General features: G+C 41.9%; 2 protein-coding genes across 2 annotated transcripts; both read left to right on the top strand.

The window, feature by feature from the left end:
- Positions 1-1,552: 1,552 nt before the first annotated feature.
- Positions 1,553-14,953, top strand: ctdspl3 (CTD (carboxy-terminal domain, RNA polymerase II, polypeptide A) small phosphatase like 3). Its single transcript, XM_061684549.1, has 11 exons — positions 1,553-1,850; positions 5,775-5,880; positions 5,964-6,104; positions 9,076-9,184; positions 9,340-9,451; positions 11,368-11,454; positions 13,289-13,351; positions 13,779-13,858; positions 13,956-14,082; positions 14,194-14,289; positions 14,533-14,953. The coding sequence occupies exons 1-11, from the start codon at positions 1,713-1,715 to the stop codon at positions 14,596-14,598; spliced, it is 1,125 nt and encodes a 374-aa protein (XP_061540533.1). The 5' UTR covers positions 1,553-1,712; the 3' UTR covers positions 14,599-14,953.
- Positions 14,954-15,914: 961 nt separating this feature from the next.
- Positions 15,915-27,160, top strand: LOC133406450 (uncharacterized). Its single transcript, XM_061684078.1, has 5 exons — positions 15,915-16,000; positions 17,858-18,156; positions 20,640-21,197; positions 24,422-24,635; positions 26,950-27,160. The coding sequence occupies exons 2-5, from the start codon at positions 17,880-17,882 to the stop codon at positions 27,116-27,118; spliced, it is 1,218 nt and encodes a 405-aa protein (XP_061540062.1). The 5' UTR covers positions 15,915-16,000; positions 17,858-17,879; the 3' UTR covers positions 27,119-27,160.
- Positions 27,161-27,930: the final 770 nt, after the last annotated feature.

The following is a 27,930-nucleotide window of genomic DNA, read 5'->3' as shown; positions in this document are numbered from 1 at the left end:
ACGTCTTCAACTTAATTCAGAACTTCAGGAAATGAGGCATTATGTCTTGTCTCTTAAAACTTCTCAGGAAAATCTACCTCTACCTCCAGTTGGATGCATTTAGCCCAGTTGGGTGTGAAGTTCCCGTTTAGTGGGTACACGGAGAAGGCATGTTACAGCCCAACTTCTGCTGATGCAACAGCAGGGATCCCACAGCTCAACAGTACTGCTTCTATAGTACCACTGTTAGCACAGCAAGTAGTCTTCAGTATGTTCACTCGATGTGTGCTCATTCCTTTTTTAGCTATACCTTATGATGATGAATGGGATGTTTTCTAGTACCCATTGTAAAAGTAAAGTGGGAAGACAATGCAAGTTTTTTTTTCCTGTTTTGAATGGTGAAGTTATTCTTGCCTATTTACTCAATGTGTTTGTGTGAATACTTTACATTTGATCTGAAATTAATAAAATATCAACTTTCTTAAATGTCACCACTGCATATGATGTATTTTTATTTACATTTTAATCCAAACATATTGAGTCTGAACTTTAAAACAGAAAGAAAATATAAACTGAGTCTGCATACATCTTAAAACAGTAACTATGCAGACTTAAGCTTTTTGCATGCACTACATAGGATATCTTTATCTTTATCCTCTTTGTCAAAATACTCTTTTTTCAACCTTCACGAATGATGACCCCATGTTTAAAAAAGGCGTAAATAATAGAGAGCAGGATAAAGTCAACCACAGTGGAGCTCTTGATTCTGAAATCTGTGGGGACTAATGTATACATCAGAAAAAAAAACAGTGCACATGGACCCAGAGAGAGAAGCAAGATATTCCCCACCCATGGCCTTATTGAGAAATGTTGTCAGCTACATGATTAGTAGAGTTGTCTTGTAGTAACCTAAAAAAAACCACCAGATTCTGGCATTCAAAAATTCTGTAATCTGTTAAAAAAAAAAACGTTAGGCAATCTGCATTTTTCAGTTGTAATCCAAAAACCAAACATTTTTACTTTCGTCCTAAGTATATGAGTCCGTGTTTTTTTTTTTTTTTCTTAGGTGAAGGTGTTGAATCAGTACCCTTTACCTCTGTTAAAAACATCCATGCATGGAATGTGGGAGGAATAAAAAAGCCACACACGCACCGGGACAGGGAGAACATGCAAACTCCACACAGAACCCAGAAAAATGGTGACTGTGAGGCAGACATTTTAACCTTTTAGTTCACCATGCTGCCCACACCAACGGTTTCCTCCTGTTAAAAATGTGACCCCTGTTGGTGAAAAAAATAAATAATAAAACTACAACTGTTATGCCCTTCCACTTCACGTTACCTCTCAAAGCCCTGTTCTTTTATCTACATTTCACATACTCTACGGCGTTATTCTGAGTACATAAGGGAATCCAAGAGTTCATTCAAGGGTAAATAATCTCGTTTTCGTCATGTTAGTTTCGCGTAATGTAACGTGAATTCCGCTTCAAAGGAACCAGTTAAGCACCGCCCAATGATCCTGTCATTGGCAAGGAACCAATCGCACCCAGCATATTTCAACACACACAAAGGAGAGCACGATTCGAGAGCAAGCGGGGAATGGCGAGGCGGAGCTAAAGGATCTCGTTGGAAAGGGAAACGATGGAAACCAGCGAAACTCTGTGAACAACAAGTCTTAGCGTTATGAGTTATAAATTTAGTGCTTAATAACTTTACGTGTAAGGAAAGGATAAAATGAAACTCCGGTCACAGAGAACTGTGGCGCCCTACGCGGAGACGCCGAGAAAAACTCGCCAGCCGTCTCGCAACAATGCCACACCGACAGTGAGACGAACTCGTCTGTCAGTACCACAAAGTCCATTACAAGACAAGGTAAAGTAAACTCTTATTAGCATGTTTTTCCTTGACGACGACGACCTAATATTGACGACCCCTTAATGTAAGCTATACTCGTACCTTCAGGTGCAACTTTGCTTTGCCAAACTTGACGGCCTTGCTAGGTGGCTAATAGCTAGCATGCTAATGTTGTGGTCTCAAGATGAGAGCCAAACAGCCCGGCCGTGAAGTTACATCGCCATGTGTGTGCCGTTTACTGTACAGCCACCTGATTAATTAGCTATGCAAATCAACTCTCCTGTTTAAACTTATTGCAAATAGACGATTGCATTTTCACGGTCGCCTTGTAAATAACACGTTTAAGTCAAGCGGCCTGGTTATTTGAATTCGATATACGTGTTGTTATGTTTTTGTTTGTGGCGTGCAACTCAATGCATTCCCCTTCTCGGAGACGTGCGCTGCAAGCACAAGACTGTGCGTTCAAACGAATGTGGCCTTTTAGGGGGTTGTTTTGTTGTCATCCTGTTGATAGTATTGCGAGGATTAGTTGACCACCATGTCTTGTTGACTGGGGCAGATTTAAATGGGCCAGCTCCACGTGAGAGGATCCCATTAAGTAGGTCAACATGCATGCTGCGCCGCGGTAATACTGTCCACACATACTGCAGAGTTGAGGCACGTGGCGGTCATATTTTATGCATGGCTGTACACATTAAAGAGTTACTCTAGATAAAAGCTTCAACTGCGCCTTTGTAATGTCACTTTAGAGTGAACAGGGCATGTAAATCTGCGTCAAATCTGTTCAATGCATGAAATTAGAGACTTAGTGTATACAATGCAAACTTTCAAATAAAAAAATAATAATTGTGCAGGGTACATGTTTAAAGCAGGTTACATGCATAGTGATTAATACCATCTCAACCGATTGCTAAAATGTGAGAAACCCTTCACAGGATAAGGAACAAAATTTTCTTACTGCTCTTGTATGTGCTATTACTGTACTAAGTGCATGCATAAGATATCTCCCAACAATCGTGGGTCTCAGTGGCGCACTTGGGGTCCAGCATGAGTTGCCTCTTCCCCACTACAACACAGACTGACTGTTGTGCAAAAGACTATCACTGAAAAAAGGTCTCAAAAAGAAATTGCAAAAGATTCTGGAGTGTTAAGAGGAAGGGGAAAATGTGGCCGGAAAAGGTGCACAAGTGATAGGGATGACCGCAGCCTTGAGATGATTGTCAAGCAACAGCGATTCAGAAATCTAGGGGAGCTTCATAAGGAGTGGACTGAGGCTGGTGTCAATGCATCTAGAACCACCACATACAGACGTCTGCATGACCTGGGCTACAGCTGTAGAATTCCATGTGTCAAGCCAGTCCTGAACCAAAAACAACGTCAGAAGCGTCTGTGCTGGGAGAAAAGGAGGAAAAGTACTGGTCTGTTGCGCAGTGGTCCCAAGTCCTCTTTTAAGATGAAAGTAAATTTTGCATTTCATTTGGAAACCAAGGTTCCAAAACTGGAGAAGCACAAAAGTCAAGCTGCTTAAAGTCCAGTGTGAAGTTTCCACAGTCAGTAATCGTTTGGGGAGCGATGTCATTTGCTGGTGTGGGTCCATTGTCTTTGATCAACTCCACAGTCTACCAGGAAATTTTAGAGCACTTCATACTTCCCGCTCCCGACGAGCTTTGGAGACAATGGTTTTATTTTCCAGCAGGATTTGGGACCTGCCCACAAAGCTACTACCAATACCTGGTTTAATAGCCATGGAATAACAGTACTTGATTGGCCAGCAAACTTGCCTCACTCAAACCCCATTGAAAATGTATTTGGTATTGTCAAGAGGAAGATGAGGGAACAGAAACCCCGAAATGCAGACGATCTGAAGGCCCAATATCAAAGCAACTTAACTTGGGCTACTATAACAACTGAACTGTGCCAAAGGCTGATCACCTCCATGCCATGCTGCCTTGATGCTGTAATCAATGCAAAAGGAGGCCCAACAAAGTACTGAGGGCATATTACTTTAATACACTTTTCAGAAGGCCAACATATCTGTTTAAGATCTATTTTTGTTGGTCACATGACTGGATTTGGTTTTTTATTTTTGTCTTTATGCCACAATCAAATTTGAAACAAATAAAGCCTTTAAATATTTTGTGTGTGTGTGGTGGAGTAACATAACATACAAGTTTCACTTTTCCAAACAGAAAATTGACTTTCCCTCAATATTCTATTTTTTGGGCACATACCTGTATGTTATTACAGAAGCAAATGCAGTTTATACATAAACTAAACATAACGTTAGGCTTCAAGCACAGACTTCATTTGGAAGTCCCCGTCAAAAAGTGAATTTTCAAGGACATGTACGGCTCCATTGTTCTGCTTAACCATCGGTTAGTCGTGGTTGCAACAAACTGTACAGATTTCCCACCCCATTTACTCTGCATTTTTTGTACAATCCCACTTTGGAGAAATAAATGCATGAGGGGATCACATATTTCTTGTCCAATGTTTTGGATTTTTTTTGTCTGTACCGTGTGGGGCAGACACAGCACTGCTGCACTCTTTACATATGACTTCTTGTGTCACATCACTTGCCCTGAATCAAAATGTGTCCAGAAAACAGATGTTGATCCCTTTTCGAGGCACCAACTCTTCCGCATGATGATCCTTATCCCCCAATTTTTCTCTCGGCATGATTTACTCTCGCTAGTCCACCATGTGACGTCCGCTCCATGATGCGGTCGGTGCCGAGAATATGAAGCTGTACATGTGGTGGGGTCCTGGTCCGAATGGACCGTAGCCTCCTCCCTGAGAAGAGAGGGTCAAACAGGCTGTGACGAGGGTGAGTAGGGTCAACTGTGGTCCGACCTGCATCCCCCAGTGTTCTAGAGGCGTACAGGAATGAATGTACTGAAGCTTACAACTGATCAACTATTCAGAAGGTCGCACAGTGCGCTGCAGTGTGTACCTGTCCCTAGGAGTGGCACCAGTGGTACCACACTGTGTTCGAGGAGTTAAGGGTGGCCTTGTTGATGGCCATGTAGAACTGCCCCCCTTGTCTCTAGGGTCTTCCAGCCGGTCGGGCCAAGCCCGTGGGAGTCTAGCCTCTTACTTCACACACACTGTACATATTTTGCACATTCACATCTCATTCATGGTCCCCTGGGGCGCTGGCCTGAGGGATGATGAGGCGAACGCCGGCCCGGGTCCTGGCATATCTGTGCTGGTCTCCGGTCTGGTTGCCCCCATTCTCTGCTCGGCCAGTCCTCCAGTTTTAATGTATCATAGACCTGTCAGTGGGGGAGACGGCAGTGTCAGGCTAGGGAGGACACACTGCCTTCTCTCTGGCCTGCCATGCCTTTCCCCCACGGATTTTTAATGCACCACATCCTTTGGCGAGCTGATTGACCTGGGTGCGGGTGACGGTTGCGGGTCATAATTGGCCTGTGAATGTCTCTCCTCACCCCCACCAGTCTCCCCAATTTTATTGCACAACACCCCACCACAGACTATCACAATACAGGGATAATGTTTGCTCGTCGGGGACCTGGGAACCATGGTAATATGGTGGGTGGTGGGTATTCGCATTTCTTTTGACTTGACTCCTGAAGCTATTTTTAAACAAAAAAATGCTTTACTCTTCTTCTATAAAAGTGGGTCGTGACTTTGCAATAGGAAAATGCAGGTCCTAAGGTGAGAACCACCGGCCTACGTCATATTGAAGGGACGGTTGTGATGTAATGCAGAAATGCAGCCTAGGAGGTGACAATAGCTTTAAATCGCCAAGCTCTACCCTGTTTTATGTTGCATATATGACACTACAAAGAACCAATCCATACTGCTCCAAAATGACCTGAACACTTGGGTTTGGCTAGATGACTTAATTATTGTGGCTAAAGTTGTTTGAAATGTAAAGAAGCTGCCAATGCTCAACGAGAACTTCTTGTTCTCATACAGGTTGAGAAGGCTTGTGATGCTGAAGATGTCCCCACAATGACGAGGCGCCTGCTGCCCCGTGGGCGGCCAAGAAAAAGAGCCATCGCTGCGGATGACAAAGAAACGGGTGATTTTATTTTTTTATCCCCCCCACCCTTGTGATGGTACACTGCGTATATTTTCTGCATTTAACTTGCTTACAATTTCAAGATTCTGCCTTCAAGACGCCACTCCGGTCCATTTTGCGCCATGAGCACATACTTTCTGAGATGGACCCAGTGTCTCCTCATAATTCAGCAGCCAGGATGAGCTACACCCCCATTGTTCGATTTCTCACACCGAGTAAAGAGAGTAAGTAGAAGCTACTGATTGTTGTTCATTAAACAATCTTTCCGCCCCAACCCTAAGGCACAATATCAGGCCACAGCATCTTGCTGGTGGCTCTTGGTGTAAGCTCCTACGACCAACGCATCAAGTGAAAGGCATGACAAGGTCAAGACTGAATCTGTCCCACCAAGCCATTTAAATTTTTTCTTCACCAACCCTATAAGCTTGATGTCCCACAATGCATATTTTTTATTTGGGTATTGACAACCTATAAAGGGTTGTCATATCCATTTTCATCGTGGGCCACATCATGTTTTTCCTCAAAGGGCTGTTCTCAATGAAACCTGTATAAATGTACAATCGCTAGTGATGTGCTGAATTTTGGGCCGAAAAATGGGGGCATTTTCCGTTTACAGCTGAAAGGCAACAGGATTTTGAGATGACTCAAGAAAAAACCAGGGACAGCACGCACCTCTCTGTATAAACCTTGGGTGAGCCACCAACGAGGTGGTACACTCTGTGGGCGTCTCAGTCTCGCTGTTTAGTGGCTACGACGGTCTGTCAAAATGTCTTAATTAGGGCTGAGTGATGATTAAGCGGTAAAGATGCATATCTCACAATTTGTCCTTGATGAACAGATGAGACGCAGTCAATAGACTTGGATAGATTACATTCCTCTGTTCTCGGGGCATTGAAACAATCACATCTGGACTGTTCTGGTTGTCTTGGAAGACATTTTGCCTTTCTCCTGAACAGGCTTCATCAGTTCATGCAACAAGGCTCAGTTAGGACTCACTAGCCTGAGCTGGTGTGGAAAAACTCAACTATTTATGCTCCAAGTTGGAGGCACGCCCCAAACCCCATGCAGTCACCTCCAAAAGTGTTGGAAACGGAAAGGTCAATTCCTTTGTTTTTGTTGTATACTGAAGACATTTGGGTTTCAGATTTATTTAAAAAAAGTATACAAAACAAAAGTTAAGGATTTCATCTTTCATTTCATGGTATTTACATCTAGATGTGTTAAACAACTCAGGACAGCACCTTTTGTTTGAAGCCACCCAATTTTCAAGTGAGCAAAAGTATTGGAACTGACATGATTCAGTTCTGTCATTGTATTTGGCAATTTAATGAAAAATGCATCCAAACTAATCGGGAGAAGCTTCATCATGCAGCAAGACAATGACCCACACAAACTGCCAACACAACAAAGGACTTAATCGGGGGGGGGGTGGAAGGTCTTAGACTGGTCCAGTCAATCACCGGACCTTAACCCAGTAGAGCATGCATTTTACCTCCGGAAGAGGATACTGAAGGGAGAAACCCCCATTAAACAGAAAAGAACTGAAAGAGGTTGCGTTAAAGGTCGGGAAAAGCATTTCAAATTAAGAATGCAACGGTCTGGTGAAGTCAATGGGTCGCAGGCTTGATGCAGTTATTGCAGGTAAAGGTTATGGCACCAAATATTTAAATGTTATTCACTTTAAGTTAATTTAATAATGTATGTTCCAATACTTTTGCTCACTTGAAAAGTGGGTGGCTGCAAACAAAAGGTGCTCTGTCCTGAGTTGTTTAAAGGTCAGATGACAAAGATGTTATGGGTTCAGTTAAAATTCATATTTGCATTGTTTATGTAATACATGCAGGTAACTTCCAGCAAGTTTTCAACCATAGTTTAGCTAAAAATGAGTTGTTTATGATTCCTATTGAGTCATCCCCGAATATACCCGAAGCTCAAAACACCGGGGTATGGTTACTCTATCCACCGCAAGGGCTACCAGAAGTGACGTTGCAATTGACAAACACAGCGCGCTACATACTATACGCAATGGCGAGCAACGTGTTGGACTATGTGGAGGAGGAGGATTTTGACTTACGGGAGCACCCAACTGAACTTGACATCGTCAAAGCGTACATGTTTGAGCCGATCAGACAGTGATGACGACGAGCAGCCAAGTAGGAGCTGTACAACAGAAAAAAGAGAGGGGTGCCAATATTTTTGAGCACGACTATACCCAATATATATTCATATATGTTTCAGTGACACGGCACAAGCTTTTACATAGTATGCAGTATTCCTATATATTGTGTGCCCCTCGCTCGAGTTGCGTTATAACACACGTGTGACAAAGTCTTTGCCGTGTGTCTCTTGGCTTGTAATATAGGCAAAAATACAGACGCCAGTACTGAAAACTGCTGCAGGGTCTTTCTCCCCCCCTTCTCCCCAGTGCATAGTAACCATAATAGTTGTAGGTATATACAAGGAAATCCTCACCTCTTGTCTGCGCCACTTCACTGCTGCAGTGTGGCGGCTGCGAGATTTAGTTCTGTTGCTGCCGGTTGAGGTCCCGATGGCCGTAGGAAAAATAGTTGTCACCCCAGCTGGCCATTGTCTGTCCACAAGTCTAGTTAGGCAGAATTCCCTCATTAATATTCAATTTAGTTGAAAAATTACAATTTCGGTCTGGATTTTCTGGCAATATGAAAAGAACGTTTAAAATGTATTTAGCAGAAAAGCTAAAGTAGATGCACTTTTTGCTTTAGTGGGCCAAATACAATGATTTGGTGGGCTGTATCTGTCCCCAGGGCATCGAGTTTGACACTTGTGATGCACAGTCGATGATACTTTCGATCAGTCATTTACTTAGTTGTTTGGTTGGAGATATAGTGTTGAAATATAGGTTTAAAACCAGCCCTCTAAGGGGAACCCTAATGCCGAATACCCCTAAAATAATGAGTGGTCCTAATTTCAAGACCTGTGTAATAAACAACCTTTATATGCCCATGAATGTAAAGGCTAAATAGTGAGACTCCTGATGTGAGCTTTCGAGTGCATCCATTTGATGATCTGTAAATTTCTGTTCTCCTACTCAACTCTTCTTACCCTGTTGTTCACTGGTCTATTAAAAGAAATGTACTTTATGGTGGAAAGATTTTATGTGGGGCTCAAGGCTACTATTAAGTGCGAAAATAATGTCATCTTTCAATATTTTTCCAGATTACAACAGTCCAGTAAATAATGTGATGATGAGCCCTGAACAAGGGGTGTTTGGTTATGGTTCCATTGACCTCCTGATGGGAGACGAGGATGACCACATTTTCAGTCCGTAAGTGCTACTCTCAGCCTGATTACATATTTAAAGCTTCCATGTCTATGAACTGTAGGTTTGTTCCAGATCTCAATGGCTTCCTTCCTCTGTTTTCATCATCAGTTGAACTGAACAACAGTTGACATTATTCTTAAAATACTGGTTGTTTTCAGCTTCACTTTCATCAAGAACCTTCCATCACGGTCTCAGTATTCCCAGCCCAGACTGCCAGACATCCCTCCTAAGACCAGGAGCACCCCAGAGGCCACGCTTGTGCTTGACCTGGTGAGTTCAACCCTCTGAAATACTTCTGCTCGTCCAGCAACCACCTTTTGCTTTGGCCTAAATGCGCAACTGACGCGCACTGTTTTGAAAATGTGCTGCAGTTCCTCGTCCAAGTCGGGGGTGTCGCTATGGCTGGTATTGGCTAGGACACCACAAGGTGGTGTTTCATCTGCATTTTATGCCCAATTCCGGTAGCTGTTTTTACTTTCCGGAACAAGGAACAAAGCAATAACAAAGGCGACCGTGGAACAGTGCCTGCTAGAACAAATGGACCTAGATGACCAGATGATGAGTTTAATTATATTGCAAAATCAATCAAGAAGGCGTAGATGTTTTGTAAGATGGCGGTATTGAGGAACCAAGGGGAAAGCTGAGTACTTCATCACAGCATGTGACTAAAACAGACCAATCACGAGATATGATCGCCGCTGCATTCTGCGCACTGCGATAATTTGTGCCCTGTGCATGTCAAGTGTCTCGTAGGGGCGCACTGGTTACGTGATGCAATGCGGGTGCTGTCGCCCGCGGGAGTATAAAGAGGCCTTTACTTGTGAATGTTGAATGCATAATTGGCCTGTTGTCATGACGCCGAAAGGATGAAACTTTGCATGGACCCAAATAATAAGGGCTGCGCTAACTTAGTGATTTTCAACTGTTGTGTAGGAACCAAAATGTGGACTCATAATGGGTGGGTCGCAAACAGGTAGTAAAATATTACAGGGCGTCCCAGGTGTGCGACGGGACCAACATAAGTTTTAAGGTTGTAAACCGAACTAGTTTGCTCAGTGGTGTAAGAGTATATAGTGATGCGGCACAAGAAGGCATGCTGACTTAACCGTATTTACTGTTTTTCATTTGATTGTTTTACAGTCATAGCCTAGGTATTTTACTCTCAAATATTCACTGTAACTCTAACACTACTGTATTAGTGATACACTATGACTGCTTAGACATTTGTGTTGCATCGCCGCAGTATGAGCGAAACTGTCATAAAATGGGGAACCCCTATAGAGTGAAATATTTAACATTGGTCCCAGGTCGGGCTTGCCTTTCTGTTTGGATATTTTGACAGGAAAGGGTGTCTTATGGGTGCAACGGTACATGTATTCAGTGTCCCTTGGTACCGTACCGAGTCCCCATACGGAGTGTAAGGGACATGAAATGTATGTGCTTCGCGCTCTTGTCACATGGCTACTCCTGTAAATTCAGTGCAGCTCAGCCTTTAGCTACAGACATCCTGGCTAGCAAAAGGCTTTTGGCAAACTTGGCGCCACTTCAAACACAGTTGAATATCAATGCAAATTGAAAGAAAACTAGGGTAGTGCAAACATAACTTCCAGCATCATTTTAACAGCCTCTAACATATAACTGTCACTGTGGTTTTCATGGCATAACAATTGAGGCTTGACGGCATCCTTCATTTCCTCAAAATTAGCCAATCTCTTTAGTGAAATTTTGATGGCCATATTCTGTAACTGTGATTTGATTTTACTAAATCCATTTTTGTACATGGAGTTGTCATGTACCAACGGTAACTTGTTCGAATCCCGACTACGACTGTCCGCATGTCCTAGTGTCCTTGGGCAAGACACTGAACCCTAATTTGCTCCCAGTGGGCCTGGCAGCGCGTTGCATGGCACCAGTCGCCCCTTGGTGTATGAATGTGTGGGTGAAGGTGAGGCTTTGTAAAGCGCTTTGGGCACTGTGATTGTGTAGTTAAAGCGCTATATAAGTGCAGTCCATTTACCATTTCTATATGTTATATTATCCATAATAGGAAAATGTTGTCCCAGGGCAACAACAGTTGAGTACCATTGGTATAACTGATGTGTTTTTAACTGGAACACAGTTGTGAACATTTTCCAGTAGCCAGAATGTAATAAAATAACCCCAATTTGTAATCCTTGTGCTTTCAGGAGGAAACGTTGATGTTTGGCTCCCTGAATGTGATTGACAATCCTGAATACACTTTCCACACAGCTTTTCAGGATCATCAGTACAAGGTGAACTAAAACTGGACGCAACAAACATCCAAAGATCTGTGATTGTAACCATGAATGGTTGAGGATATGTGGTCATGTTGTGAAAGTTTTAATCTTATTGTTGTATATACCGGTATGTGAACTTAGAATATTTCAATTTCTTTTTTCAAAAAGTGAAACTTGGATGTTAAATTTGTTCAAAACACACACAGTGAAATATTTCTAGCCTTCAATTTGGGTAATTATGGCAGAAAGACAAAAAAATAAAGAAATCCAGTATTTCACAAAATTTGAATATTTCATGTGACAACAAAAAAGTATCTTAAACAGAAATGTTGGCCTTCTGAATAGTGTATTACCGTAATATGGCCTCAGTACTTTGTTGGGCCTCCTTTTGCATTAATTACAGCAACAGGGCGGTGTGGCATGGAGGTGATCAGCCTTTGGCACAATTCAGGTGTTGTAGCCCAAGTTGCTTTGATATTGGCCTTCAGATTGTCTGCATTTCGGGGTTTCTGTTCCCTCCTCTTCCTCTTGACAATACCCCATCAATTTTGAATGGGGTTCAAGTCAGGCGAGTTTGCTGGACAATCAAGTTATTCCATGGCTATTAAACCAGGAATTGGTCATTTTGGCTTTGTGGGCAGGTGCCACATCCTGCCTGGAAAATAAAATAATTGTCTCCAAAAAGCTCGTCGGCAGCGGGAAGCATGAAGTGCTCTAAAAATTCCTGGTAGACATCTGCGTTGACTGGACTTGATAAAAGACAATGGACCCACACCGGCAAATGACATCGCTCCCCAAACCATTATTGACTGAAAACTTCACACTGGACTTTAAGCTTTTCCTCCAGACTGTGGGACCTTGATTTCCAAATGAAATGCAAAATTCACTTTCATCTGAAAAGAACACTTGGGATCGCTGGACAACAGACCAGTACTTTTTCTCCTTAGTCCAGCACAGACGCTTCTAGTGTTGTTTTTGGTTCAGGAGTGGCTAGACATATGGAATTCTACAACTTTAGCACATGTCTTGCAGACGTTTGTATGCGGTGGTTCTTGATGCACTGACACCAGCCTCAGTCCACTCCTTATAAGCACCCCCAGATTTCTGAATCGCCGTTGCTTGACAATCCTCTAGAGGCTCCACTCATCCCTGTCGACAGACTTGTGCACCTTTTCTGGCCACATTTTCCCCTTCCTCTCAACACTCTGTTAATGTACTTTGATACAGCGCTCTGTGAGCATCCAGCTTCTTTTGCAATTTCTTTTTGAGACCTTTTTTTATGGAGGGTGTCAATGATGGTTTTCTGCACAACAGTCAAGTCAGCAGTCTTCCCCATGATTCTGAAGGCTACTCAGCCAGACTTGGACCATTTAAACGCTGAGGAAACCCTCTGCAGGTGTTTTGTTAATTAGGTCACAACATTGGGACATCGGGAGCCTGTAATGTTCAACCTTGTCATGATATACTAATTTTGTGAAATACTGGTTTTGTTTTTTTGTCTTTCTGCCAAAATCATTAAAATTGAAACAAAGGCTTAAAATATTTCACTTTGTGTCTGGTGAATTAATACAACATACAAGTTTCACTTTTTGAAACAAATTATTGAAATAAATGGACTTTCCCTCGATATTCAAATATTTTGCCACATTCCTGTATTCCTGATAGAAAATGAGGGTCCTTTTTAACACAAAGCAATAGACTGGCGGTATTAATCCCCATTGATTTATTAGCATGAACATGTTTTGGCTGCCCAGAGAGATGTATTGAATTAAAATGACTTCAACTAGGGCGGTAAACATTTGTCTACCCTGTCTGATGGCAAAGATTTCTTATTCTGTGTTATTAACAGGTTTACATGATCCTACGACCACATGTGAAGGAGTTCCTACAGTCTGTGGCAAAAGTATATGAGGTGTGTGTCTATGTACCTTGGCTCTATAATGAATGTTTGTGCTGGCGGTTCTCACCGATGCAGTTTCCCATTATTTAAAGTCCAAATATTGTAGGCCTTCCTTATATTCTCTATTTTAGAACTTAAGTTATAGTCTGTATCTCTCAAACTAAATTTGATGCCCACCAGCGGTTAAGACCGAAATGGGGAGATGTGGGGAGGAGGTATAGCAGAGCTGATGTGTTGATAACCAGCAGCAGATCACGTCTTAAGGCCTTTTCACACTGCACTTGCTCAGTGACCTTTCCTTGGTTTGACTCTCATAGCTTCTGACATGCCACTTTTGAAACTGTAGGGGGAACCCTAGAGCAATCGCTCCTCACTTGTGCTATAATCTGAGCCAGTAAATGTCAATTAGTCATGTTTTGTAAATTATTTTATTTTGCAGCTCTTTGTTTACACCTGTGCCAAGAAAGAGTACGCTGAGAAGATTCTGGACATCCTGGACCCTCAAAGGAAGCTCTTTCGGTATGACTTCATGAAACTATGTTTTCAGTATGCATATTGTATGTAATAAATGAATAACAGTGACACTCCTCTGTTTCTCCGCTGATTGTTCTTGCAGCCACCGTCTCTATCAGGATGAGTGTGCCTGTGTCCTCGGCCATTACATTAAAGATCTCAGCATCCTGGGGAGAGATCTCTCCAAGATTGTGGTTTTGGACAACGCACCCCACACCTACCCCTACCATGTCAGTATGCACAGATTGACAAGACCTGAGTGGAGGTTCTATGATATGAATGTCCGCCATGTTGACTGGTGTCACTTTAATTCAAGTTGATTTGTCATTTTAATTTTGCAGTTGATGAACACTCTTCCCATCAAGAGTTGGTCTGGTGAGTCAGATGACAGAGAACTCCAGAAGCTCATCCCCTACATGGAGAAACTGTCTGCAGTGGTTCGTCTGTTTATATTCACTACCCACATTTACTGCTAGTTTGTTTGCATCTTTTACACTCAGTCAGACACCCACTGTACATATTTTTTTTAAATCCTGTTCTGGGTTTTATTTTTTTTATTATTTTTTTTTTTTTTCTCTCCTTTCTTCTCCTCCTCCAGTCAGTTTTGAATAAAACACAGAGGTTATCTTGTACCCGCAGCCTTTCCACTTCCACTGCCATAAAATCTCCTGTTTGTTCAGGAGGATTTTCGGGAGGTGCTGAAGAAGAGGAAGGATCACTTCCACCGACTGCTGTCAGAGGACTGACATGAACAACCCCCACCCAAAGCACCACTTCAACTATCCTGCTTGACTCTCACAGCTTCTGTTTGCATTCTTGTTGCTTTAGCTTTGAAAGCAGAATTCGGTTGAGTTAACCTAATGTGTTGCATGTTGGTGGACCTGCACGTCTTCTCTCCCTCATGTTTTTTAAGGGCGACACATCCATATTTCAGTCATGCTGCCTTTCTCTCGAATCATTCCACAGAGCAATAGACCCAGAGATAAAATTTGAAATGTTGTAAATAATTGTCCATTATTTATTGATTGTTTTTGCCAAATCCCTATTATTTAGTCCTGTTTATTTTAGATCAATGTTTAATGCAATAAAACAAACCTTATAGTGGGGAAAAATAAGCCTATTTTGTCCTATTTGTCTTTTCATGTAATTGTGAAATATTTGTGGCATTTAACAACACAGCACTTAAACAAACACCAATGATTCATTTGCTTGAACTCTCAACTACCATCACCCTCTGAGCCTCTAATGCGACACCCAAGTCATAAATTGTTTGCAGGCTGATGGCACAGCTCCTGTCTTTTGGACTTCTCAGCTGGGTTTTCTGCTGCGCGTCGCTGGTGTTCTCATCTGTAAAAATAAGTCTTCACTTCCCGTGCAGCAGGAAAGCGCTAACTGAGCAGCTTGTGGAACAGATAGTTAAGCTGCAGGGTTCCTATCTAGCCATCTTTTTTCTTTTTTTTTTTTTTTTTTTTTTAACCTCATTTAAGGCACACAGGTGAGCTAAAGGTTATCCTCTCAGCTGAATTTGGGCAAGAGCGCAATGGCTTTCACTGGGCGTTTGCCTCAAAGTTACTGCTTTTATAGGCTTTCTGTTACATATGTTTTTATATGCTTGACTTCTACAGCTTGGTGCCCTCTTTCAACATTATGACAGTCTCCTTAAAATCTCTGCGTATGCTGATCCATTGTTGCATACCAATTTTGTAACCGGATTAGTGTATAAAGCCTGAAGCTGACAATTTGCATATAAACCTTGATTGCCGCGCGCACCAGTATAAAAACATTTCAATGATTCAAGGTTCAAAGTAATAGTTGCGAAAACACTTGTCAGCCTAGATATGAATCCAAATCGTTGATAGTGGAAGTTTGGATTGGAGCTGCATGCTGACTGTGAGCCTTAAACTGGAAGTGAAGTGTTTACCCTCCTGCTGCATCTCCTTTCTGCTTTATTTGCTCCATATGGTGTTTGACATGGTACCCGGGGAGGGAGGGGTTACTGTGGGCGGAGGGAGAGCCTAGTCTTTTGTCCGTCCTGAAATTTGATTCACAAGTTTAGGATCCTGGAAGACAAAAAGAAAAGCCAGAGGGGGAGGGAAAAACGGTTTCATCTTGGAACCACCAGAGGCGTAAACTCAACATACTGGGAAAGTAAGTTATTTAATCAACTTTTGCACGTAATTAACTAATAGGACCGGTGTGACCGAGATCACGTTGTTTCATTGGTGTCTCCGATTGTTGTTGTACAGGCGCAAAACAAAAGAGGCAGAGATCATGACTTTTCATTGCGGTTAATTATGACGTCGAGCTCCGCGCACGATGGGCCAAATTTTGTCTTGTTTTGATTCAGTTCGAGACCAATACATCTTGAGCCCACATTTAAGCCAGAATCTGATTTGAATTGAACAACACAGCAAGAAAAAGTCACCCCCCCCCCCCCCCCCCCCGAAGCGCAGTTAGAAAAGGCGCACTATTCGATCATACGCGCATTTTCCACATGCAGGGGACCACTGATTACCACCACTAGCATTTAAATTGTGTTAAATAATCCAGTTATCTCGATATGGTCTCGTCATCCTTTGGGGAAAAAATTAGCAAACAATCTAAAATCAGTGCAGAACCTGAGCCGCACATGTCATTGAAAGTTAACGTGGGGGAGCTTGAACCCAAGGTTGTTATTGTGACGTTAAAGTCGTTAAACACAGAACACGTGGGATCGTTTACTGCATGTGCAAGTGTTACAAATCAGTCTTGCATTTAATACATGGCCTAACTACATGCAACCTATTAATCATCATATTTGGCTAGTCATTGTTTTTCTGTAATTTTATATTATTTGAAGAGTCGAAATGCAAAAGTAGACATTATTTTTCTGTGAATTGAGTAAAAAAGAGGTTTTTCTGTGTCCACGTTAGGACATAGTAAGTTGATGTGTTAAACGATAAAGAGGCTAATTTGTGTGTGTGTGTGTGGGGGGGGGGGGGGGGGGGGGGTGTAATGGAGAAATATGACTTATTTAAAATGTCTTTCGAAGATGTCTGATGTCATTTAATCCCAAAAGCAGAAAACGACTTCGGTCCATTTTTTTTCACATAGGCCTAATTATGAAATTAGACTGAAATGACAAGTATCGGATTATAATTTTGTGTCTAAAAATAATAACAGGTGGGGTGCACTGCGACTACACTCAACTAACATTGAATGAACCCTTAAAAGGAGAAGTGATTGATTGCAGTCACTTATCTTCGTGCAGTTTATTGTGCAGCCCAGACGAAGTGACAAGTGGCGAGAAACACGTTATGGCGTCACGTGATGGGCTTAAAAAGAGATGACGCTAACGGCACCAGAATGCGTCGGGCGCGTCGCGGTGATTTTTTTTGCAACTCAACTTTTTTTTTGAACGAGTTTTACATAGCAGTTGTTCGGTTTCGCATGCACCGTTGAACGATACCAGATAGTCTCGCTGCTAGTAGGCGTGACTCTATTTTTGTCAAAATGGCGCGCGATGGCTTTTGTTTGAACCCATCATTTCGAAACTAATCATGTCTTCAATTGTGGCAGTCATAGGATTATGCACATGTCGTGCTGATCTCACTGCATTTAACCTCTGCTCTGCTCATGGTTGGATGGGTGGAGTGCCTTTTAGTTCCTCCTATCGTTCTGACCTAATTATCATGACTCAAAGTGAGTAAAAGTGCGGCTCCTTTCTGGAATCTTTTAATGCTTTTCCATATTAGGAATATTCTCTGGCGTTATGTTTACATGTCCATGTGGATTGTTTGTATCAACCTAGCTGGAATAGGCTTCAGATCACTTGCGGCCTTACTGCAGACAAGCGCTGTAGAAGATGGAGGGAGGGATGGATGGATGGATGAATGGAAAACCTCTTTTGCTTCAGAGATCATTAACTAGACACCAAATGTGTTTTTTTGTATGATCGTTGGTTTGATTGATATGTTGATCTTGCGATATTTAAAGTTTGTTTGTTGGCTGTTTGTGTTGTTTTAGTCAGGTGCCAGGCTGTGTGACTATGAGCAACACATCAGGGCTTCAAGCCAGCGACGGGCAGAACGCAAAAGAGCTCGACAGCATGAAGGAATCCATCAGCGACATCATCAACCAGCTCCAGGACATCGACCCCGCCAGGCTCTCCTTCTCCCCTTTCCTGGACCTGGACACTCAGATCTGCATGGCGCCCGTGTCAGACAGCCCAGAGTCCTCCGTGGAGGAGCTCCACTCGGCCTCCCACTCGCCCTCTGGCTCCCAGCGCTCCCTGGAGCCTCCACCGTTGGCTGAGGAGCCAAAGAGTGAGTTTTCACTGCTACGTTTTTGTGGGAGTGAAGCAAAAAAAAAAAGGTAGAAGGTCAAATCCAGGTAAACTTGAGTCCAACCTTGATCCAAACGGGTTTAAAACAAAATCAAAACTTATGATGGGGGAGGGGGGAAGAATGTTTACTTAGATCTGCCCGCAAATCCACCAACATGCAGTTTAAATTTGAGATGGCGACCAGTCCAGTTTATAGCTCACCTCTCTTCCAAAGTCAGCTGCGATAGGCTCCAGCTCAACTGTGACCCTAATGAGAACTGACTAGCTTTGGCAAATGGATGGATGGAAATCTTTGCACATGTTATCAATGTCACTGGACTGTGAACTAATTTGGAAAAGTTCAAGACAAGTCAAAAATGATTCATGTACTCTTAAGTATCTAGTTTTAAATTAAGCAATGACACCACTTTGTCGCCATAATGATGTTCTAAGCGATATACTGCATATTAGTCATGACCGCATTATTATAGGACTAAGACATCCATGGAGTATCCATCTTTTCCTCTGCAACAGCCTTTCCAATACCTCAATGACACCCCTTAAAACTTATGAGGATCCCACCCTCACTCTACTGTGATAGAAATAGAATATACAGAAGTAAAACTCTACTTAGTTTAGTTCCCAGCACAGATGGTATGGCACTATGGCTTCACAATAAAGTTTGAACATGTTCCCGATGGAGAATGTTAATGTCAAAATTCCTAAAAACGAGTGGCGATATTCTATTTTCTATCTATAATCTTAAAGGCATGTTGAAAATAGAGCACAACAAAAAATATTGTTAATATTCTCTCTACATTTGGGGCGTTTTCCATGGATCGAGTAGTCCATTCATCAATCCATCCATCCATCCATCCATCCATCCATCCATCCATTTTCCTCGCTTGGGTCGCGGGCGTGCTGGAGCCTATCCCAGCTATCTTCGGGCGAGAGGTGGGGCACACCCCATCGCAGGGCATATATAAACAAACAACCATTCCCACTCACATTCACACCTACGGGCAATTTAGAGTCTCCAGTCAACCTACCATGTATGTTTTTGGGATGTCCGCTTTCCTCCTCTTATCCGAGGTCGGATCGCGGGGGCAGTAGCTTTAGCAGGGACAGTTGCCACGTTTCAACCTTTGTGGATTAATATGACCTGGATGACTGAGAATCTACAAAGGCATAAAAAAAAAATAAAAACAACAACAACACACACATTGGTATTTTTTTCTTAATACTGTGACTGTCATTTAAAAAGACTTTGGCAAATATGCTATTAGGCTAACGATATAAGAAATATTGTAAACAACTTCAAATATTCCACAAAATGAAATCCATGTCAGGCTTTGCTTATGCACAAGCGCAGGCATCCATCTTTTACCTGTTGTCTAATCACCGCGATTGATCCTGCTATCAGATATTAATCATAATCGCCACCTTGCACGATAAAAATGAACAGAATGACGGAAATAATTCAGAAAGTCTCAAACGTTGCAGTGATGCAGCGTGGTATTATGAAGCGATTTACACGCAAACATGGTGGAGTGAGGATCCGTGCGGCCAGGGGGTGAGGGGAGGATAGCGTAATAGTGCCAAAGTATGGAACAATAAAACTGTGCACTAAATAACAGCCTTTTTCATGCAAATTGTTGTGATAGACAATACTTTTGAAGAAGATGACTCAAATTCACTTTTGGGCTCGTAGAAAACATATGCAATTGTTTGGACAATTTTAAACAGTTCCCAAGTGTCTTAATCACGTCAGTGACTTGCTCTCATCAAAATACTCCAAGCTTTGATAATTGTAATATGTTTTACACACCTTATTTCTATTCTTGCTGAAGTTAAGCAGTTTAAAAGGGCAGCCCTGTCTCATGCAAGTTAACGGTTGGATACCCCATCCCATATACTTTTGGACCAATGCAGAGGCTGGACACATCACCAAACACAAACCCCCTTCCTGCTTGACTTCAATGGCAAAAGAGAATTTTTTTTTTCCGGCTATTCACCAAAATTTAACAGCTGTGACACCGCTCCATAAAATCTGTTGAGTAGTTTTTGTGCAATCCTACTAACAAACAACCCAACCAAACCAATGAGCATCCAAACAATACAAACGTACATATTGCATCTCTCAAATTTAGAGTCAGAAGAATCTTTGATAAATGAAAAAAAATTTTTTTTTGGGAATGTTGATGCGAATTCAGTAATGCGAAACAAACTCAGCAAACTAATAATTGCAGTGTACTGCAGTATCCAGAACTGGTGTGTTAATGTTCTGGGAATTGATGGGATGTGGCAGAGCAGATCATTTGGGATCCAGGCAGCATTTTTGGCCTTGAAGATAATCTGTTCCTCAGCCCCACTATGGAAGCCCCTACGTTTCTAATACGGCGATAACGCCGTAGATGTTGTGCGTGTGACGAGTGACTGTTTGGTTTTGGATGCTGCCTTAAGATGTCCCTCTGGTTTGAACAGACTCGGCCTCCTGCCTCCAGCCGCCTGACAGTGGCCTCCACGAGGAACAAACGAGAGCCGGCCACACTGAGGAGGGAGCGCTGGATCAAACTCTTTCCACTCCGATCACCACAGAGCACAATTTGGCCGTCGCCACGGAAAACTGCATCAGCACTCCAGCCCTCATGTCTCAGGGAGACATCCCCAACGGCACAGACACAGCGAAATGGAGTCCAGAATCAACTCATCTGGACTGTACTGTGGATGAGGTCCGATCCCTAATCGGTCCGTCGCCGGACAGCGTGGAGCTGACAGTGTGGAGCCCAGAAGGCCTGCTTGACGCTCACGAGGGCGCACCCGAGATGTCCCCCGGTGGTCGGTGCTGCATGTGTAAATGCTGCCAGAGCGGCAGAGTTCCCGCCTTCCTCTCAGTGCTGGCCTCTTTTCTGTGCGCATCCGCGATTATCTACGTACTCGATTCCTACGTCCCCATTAAACCTCCTGACTGCCGCGACGTGACCAGCCGGCTCGTCTTCACCCTCTGCTGCTGTGTGGTGGCTGCGCTCCCCATCTTACTTGGTAGGCATCGTTCGCACCAGACACACATGAAGCGAAAAGATTAGAAAGGATTCTGTTTGTCTGGCCGCCTCGTCTTGGAATGTTTCGACATCTCCTCTCCCCTTTAATTTGGTGCGCACTCAGCCTCAACACAGCAGACGTCTGCTCATGCTTCGAGGGAGGAGTTTAGTTTCCTTGCCTTGCATGTTTATGGCAAGACATTTTTGCATTTATTCAATATGGTTACTAGACCCGACTGATTAATCGGCTGGACTATTTAGTTGCCGATATTAGCTGTTTTTTTTCTTCTTTTATTTACACATGAACACACTATAAGATATGACAAAGATAATGGCATTCACAAAGAAAGCAAACCAAAAAAAAAGCCACCTTTTCTCTCTGTTGTAAAGTTCAACAAATACAAAAGGATCAAGTATTGTGAAACAGTCACATGTTCTGCCTTTAATTCATATCTTAATTATTGTAAGTGTTAAGGGACCAAAAAAGAAGTTATTTTATTCATCATATATTCTTTTAAATTAAGCGGCCGATGAATCAGTTGTCTGAATTTTATTGCGCCCAATATCGCCATCGAGCGATATGAGAAAGCGCTTCGAGCCCCCGTGGCGACACCCGTCCCCCGCAGGTTGTGGCCGCTCCCCACCGGATGTCGCTGTGGCGCAGGTGAGCCGAGCGCCGTTCAGGGTGTCGAAATCATTGTGAAGCGCAATCCACCGAGCGGTGGCCCACGAAACGTTCGTGTGAATGGAACTGGCCGCAGCAACGATCGCCGATGACAATCAATGCAAAAGCTTCGCTATTTCATCTGCCACAGTTACATAAAAAAAAATTCAAATACAGTTAAGCATTGTTGTAAAACACAACATACTGTATGTATGTATACTGTATATAGCGTATATATTTATGGCTCTGCAGAGATTTGCTCGCGTAAAACCCGCAAAGGCCATGTTGCCGTTTGTCTGAGTTGAGTGGGCGGCTAACAGCCACAAAGTGATCTGGTATAATATATGAATATATGAATGGAATTACCAAAACTACGTCACGCTGTTGGCAATTTCAAATCCTAGAGATCAAAGCATCTTAAACCATGTCAGACACATTTTGACCTATGATAGACATAAAACAGTAGAATACAAATGGATTGTGATGGAAGGGGACCTTTAAATACAAGGGAAGCAGTTCCATTGGAAGGCATACGTGCCCACGTACGCCGTAACACTAACACCGCCATGCTTCACTGATGAGGTGATATGTTTTCAATCGTGAGCAGTTCCTTTCCTTCTCCGTTGTCTTCTCTTCCCATCACTGTGGCACATGTTGATCTTTGTCACACCTGTCCATAGGATGTTGTTCCACAACTGGAACGACTTTTTTTAGGCCTTCCTGATTTTGAGGCTCATCATGGTTTACATCTTGACGTGAACCCTTTGTATTTAGTCTGGTGAAGTTGTCTGTTGTCTTTGCGTTCTTGATCTGGCCAATTGTTTTTGTCAAGGAGATTTTCTTCGCCGGGAAACTAACTTTTCGGTCATTTGTTTTCTGTGGTCTTCCGGGTCTTATGGTGTTGCTGAGCTCACCGGTGCGTTCTTTATTTTCAAGAACGTACCAAACAATTGATTTGGCTAAACCTTTTCAGCCTAATGATGATGGTTTGCTTCACTGATAGTGACAGCTTTTTTTAAAATTAATTTATTTATTTTTTTTAAATCTCATATTGAGAGTTGACAGCAGCAGATTCCAAGTGCAAATAGCTCGCTTGAATTGAACTCTCGACATTTTATCTGTTCCTTGAAAAAGGGATAATCAGGTAATAACACACACCTAGCCAAGGAACGGCTGAGCAGGCAACTGTCCCTTTACTTTTGGTCCCTTAAAAAGCGGGAGGCTTATTTACAAACTGTTGTAATTCCTACACCGTTAACCTGATTTGGAAAGTCTGCAGTTGAAGCACATCTTGTTCGTATCATTTCAAATTCATTGTGGTCTTATTTCGATCCTAAACGATGAGACTTTGATGTCCCAATATTTATGGACCTGACTGCACATGCACTGTATGCGTGTTTAAAAAAAAAAAAAATAATAATAATCATAATTCCCCAATGAGATTTCAGCCTCTACGCGCTGCCGTGTTAATGTACTCTGCCCAGGGTCTTCAGAATCTGTTGTGCTGGCGGACGTATCTTCAACTATATTACCAATGTAACTATGTCTTTCACGAGTCAGATTTCAAATTCACCATGGGCAACAACCAATCAAGTCATCTTTGCCTGCCAATGTCAAGCACGAGTATTTGCACGCGGGCGATGAGCATTCAAATGGGAACAAACTCACTTCATATTTGCATTTGTTTTCAAACAGGGTTTCCAAGGTCTTAAACGTTTGCAGCTCATGGCCCACGTTAGTAATGTGCGATCCAGTCTTAATTATAATTCTTCAAGTTTTGCCATAACATTGACAAGGGGATTACAATCTGTTCCGTGAGGCGTACTGGCTTCCAAGCTGTTCTAATTGCATGCCATTTTTTTTTCCCTCATTGGAAATCTTGTAGTGATTTTATTAAAGGCTCAAATCGTCATCAAATATTTATCAATGTTAGAGTATATATATATATGTATATATATATACAATAACTGAGCATAACTTCTCGTGCTGCGTGATGACGTGTTCTTACACTGTAGCTCAAACTACTTCATTTGCCGTTCAAAACCTTATCGGGACCGTCACAATGCGAGTACCCCATGTAATAAAGTTGTACATGTTAGCAGAGCAGTGTCTTCACTAGGGCTGTCACTATCGGATATTTTTTAAATCAATTGTTCTACGGATTATTCCATCGATTGATTGGATAATCTGATCAAATAAATATTTTGCATTAAAGTTTATTGTAAAACCATTTTCCCCTTGATTACTGTTTATTTGGTATTGCTTCATGATGACCCAAAACCAAATAAACCAAAAACTTGTCACCGAGTGGCATTGCATAGTAATTGCTGATATTAATAAGGTCCTGTGACATTTAAATTGTATCGCTCATAAAACCCTTTTCAATGTCTCAGTAGCTTCCACTTCTGTTCTATGGTCATCATCACGCAATGGCATTCAAAGAAAGTTCGAACACACGATTGAATTTATGACAACAGACACACAGATTCTGACAGCAGCTGACATGTTTCTTCTGCCCCCCCCCCCCCCCCCCCCATCCCCCATCCCACCCTCCACTCCAGCGATGGTCTTAGGCGCAGTGTGCCGCTTCTGTAGCGCCTCATTCAGTTTGCAGGAGTCACCTCCCAGAAGACACACAATTCAGCAGATGTTTGCCACTGCATCCCTGGAGTTATTATTCCTCTACGTCCTCAATCTCATCGTCATGGCGGCCTTAAGTCCTCAGCAGGACCTCAAGGCGATACCAATACTGGTCGCCATGTTCATTCTGGGAAGGTAAGGCTTAGCTGTATCACTCTCGAAGTACCACACTAAAGATATGGGAAGCTGTGACACTATTCTATTATTTAGATTAGAGCACCATGTTTAGCCAGGTAAATGGTGCATGCGTTTTATCCCAGAGCAAATATTTACAAGTAGTAGTACAGCCACAGTGCACCGAAGCTTCACTTTTCCGTACTAAACATCTTTTTGTAGTTTCTTTTTGAACCGTCAAACAAATAATTATATGTTTGGATTTTGGAACCACATTGTAATCTACAGTTAAGACAAATGTTGAGTTAAAGTGAAATTTTACTTTTGATCTTTTATAAGGTTCTATTTTAACTGAAGAAAATAGCAGGAGACTGTCAGATGTGTTCAGCGATTCTCCAGTTTGATATTTTTGTTCTTGCATTTAGAGGAGAAGGTTTATTAGAATGTTCTTTGAAGTCCCTGTAAAACGAAACAAAATTCTTGTAAATTTGACACACTGCAGAGAAGAGTTTTGCTAAGAAGCCTGCCCATTTTGAATGGATTAAATAATAATAAAAATAATAATAAACTGTCAAATAAGTTCGGATGTCTAGCATACTGTAAGACGAGGTAAGGCAAATGTATTCACATAGCACATTTCATACACAGGGCAGCTCAAACAAACAAAGTTCAAACGGTTAAAAGACAGCTTACTAAAATTAAAAATTAAAATGTATTGTGCCAGAAAGATCGTTTAAGAAATGAAAATCATAGTATGAGAAAAAATCCGGAAGACTGGAAAGGCGAAAAAGAGTTTTAATCGTATATGTCAACAATTCAATACTACATTGTTCTCAGGCTTTGCCAATGTTTTCAGCTATTATATTTAATATGTAATGTATATAGAAACAAATCTCAGAATTCACTTTACAGGGTAAATTATGTTAGAAGCTTACAAGATCCTTAAGGATGGTGCAAAAAGATGTTTCCTTAAAATGGCCTGATAAGGTCAATAAATATAATTACAAATTGATATAATATTTTTCATAAATATGCAGATTAAAAATCTTCTGCTATTTGTTGTGTCATTTCCAATTAAAGGATACCCATTCACAAATAATTGCGGGTTGACCATGTCAACTGTAGTTCATCCCAAAGGTGTTAATTGAGGTCCGGGTTCCACACGAAGCGCATCCAGCCTTTGCTTTTTATGGACCGCACTTTGATCACTTGGACAACGTCAATGCTGGAACACAAAAGGGCCACAACTGTGCAAAATTTTTTTTTTTTTTTCTTTGATGTAATGTTGACTGGCGTGGTGTCCAAACACTTTTGCACTATAATGCACCGAAAATGAATGACTTGGGCTCTCTTTATCCAGTAATATTTCTTGTATATTTGACTTTGTGATGAACAAAGACTTCTTGTAATCTTGAAAAAAAACAACAACACCACCCAATTTCAATTAACCAATTTGAAATTCTAGAATGTCAGAATAACACTCATTAGATCAGTGATTAACAATTTCTGTCATGGGAACATTTTTTGTTTATTCACTACAAATAATATAAAGCTTTGTACTTGTATGTATGTCAATATACATAGTCAAATCAATTAAATGCTCTTCCAGTCATCGACAGAAGGTATAATTAACCTGTGTATCCATCTGTTGCTATTTATACAACAGAATAATAAGCTTTGTGTCCAATTAATCAGGGCCAGATCTCACACTGACGATTAATCAATTTTGTGAGTGAAATGAGACGAATGAATGAATGATGAAAATAATCATTATTGCAGTGTAAATATTGGATGTTTTGTGTGAGATTTTTCTCATGTATAATCAATGCTTTGGCTCAGTAAAGGTTGTGAAACACAAAATTAGATAATGCATTTGACTTATTTACTTCGGTGATTGTTAGATTTTACACAGTGCCAATTGTTTACAAAAGATCCACAAATTCTTTTTTTTTGCAGGCAGTGGTGGTTAAGATCTGTGTGGTATGGCCCAGAGTAGGTCTATTTTCAACTCAAAACAACCACAATGTGAAAAAAAATGTCATCACCAACAAAGCCAAACCCTAGAAGCTAAATCGGATTTGTACACAACAAGAGTGTAGTGGCGTGACCATCTTTAGCGTTACAATCCAACTGGTACATGAATCGTGACTGTAATGATACAACTTAAGCAAAGTCTGTTTTGACAGAGGCAGTTGTTCAGTGGAGTTACTGTATTGACATTTCCTTATTTGTTTGATGAGGTATATTGACTGAAAAATAACATCTGTATGTGGTATCTTGCCTCCATAAACACCTCAGTTCATTTTCTGCCTTGTTGTCCCCCCCCCTCAAACAGGCTTGTTTACTGGGTCAGCCTGAACGTGTGCAGCTCCTGGCGAGGCTTCGGTTCCGGTCTGACCATCTTCCCACTTATCGCCATGGTGGCAAACAATGTGTTCCTCCTGTACAAATTGACCTACAAAGAGACACTCTTGCCCTCCGATGATGTCGTCTTTAACCCTTAGATGCATCAGTGACTGGACACTACACTTTTCCATAAGTGGGTCAAAAATGACCTGGATCAGAATTAATGTGTTTTAAGCCACTTTGGCTCAGAATAATCATTTGTATTATATGTTGTGTATTACATTTTGGTCCACAATGTTTGTTTTTGTTTGGAATGTTTTTTTTTGGTAACGTTTTTAAACATTTGTAACAAGGTCCGTAGGATCGTGCGGAATTAGATTTTCAGGTGGACGGCCAACGCCTCCACCTGGACTATATAGTCTTGGTCCTGATCGTCCAATATTTCTGATTCGGAGTCCATTGCTGTCACTGACGCTTGAAGTTATGATCTTTTTTTATTACAAAGTTATTGCGAGAAAATGACCCTTTAGGTCATTTTTGACCCACTTGTGCATCTAGGATAAATCAGGTCAACCCGTCTTCCTGGATGGGGGAGACATCACAAAGCCCGAGAGGCAAACCAGACGTGCTGGCCACAGACTTCCCGAACTTTCACTGAGGACGTGTGTGCTCTTCTTGCAGGAGGAAAATCTTTTCAAATATAAGTCATTCCTGTGGTCGGCAGTCCGGCAAAGCTGCAGAAGTTGCCACGATAACCTTTGAGTCCTTGATGGCTTCACTTTTGATTTAACTCCTCCTAGACTGGACTTTATTGTTTATTATTTGAAACTCAAGAGCTCTTTGCCTGCTTGTGGTGGGGGGTGCCTTTGAACCATGCTCAAGTCCTCCTACATGTGTCCTTTCAAGCTATTCTAGCATAATATATTTCATGTCTTGTCTCATGTAGCTTAAAAGCAAAAAACAAACAAAC

This window comes from Phycodurus eques, chromosome 8 (genome assembly GCF_024500275.1).
Source record: "Phycodurus eques isolate BA_2022a chromosome 8, UOR_Pequ_1.1, whole genome shotgun sequence".
NCBI classification, from domain to species: Eukaryota; Metazoa; Chordata; class Actinopteri; order Syngnathiformes; family Syngnathidae; genus Phycodurus; species Phycodurus eques.
This window is presented reverse-complemented; position numbering and strand designations above follow the sequence as displayed.

Bases quoted from the DNA above. Each gene is read 5' to 3' on its own strand.
- LOC133406450 (XM_061684078.1), top strand. From the start codon at position 17,880: ATGAGCAACACATCAGGGCTTCAAGCCAGCGACGGGCAGAACGCAAAA. The intron at 21,198-24,421 runs GTAGGCATCGTT...CCTCCACTCCAG, and splicing joins TGCGCTCCCCATCTTACTTG to CGATGGTCTTAGGCGCAGTG. The intron at 24,636-26,949 runs GTAAGGCTTAGC...CCCCTCAAACAG, and splicing joins GCCATGTTCATTCTGGGAAG to GCTTGTTTACTGGGTCAGCC.
- ctdspl3 (XM_061684549.1), top strand. From the start codon at position 1,713: ATGAAACTCCGGTCACAGAGAACTGTGGCGCCCTACGCGGAGACGCCG. The intron at 9,185-9,339 runs GTAAGTGCTACT...GGTTGTTTTCAG, and splicing joins GATGACCACATTTTCAGTCC to CTTCACTTTCATCAAGAACC. The intron at 13,859-13,955 runs GTATGACTTCAT...TTGTTCTTGCAG, and splicing joins CCTCAAAGGAAGCTCTTTCG to CCACCGTCTCTATCAGGATG.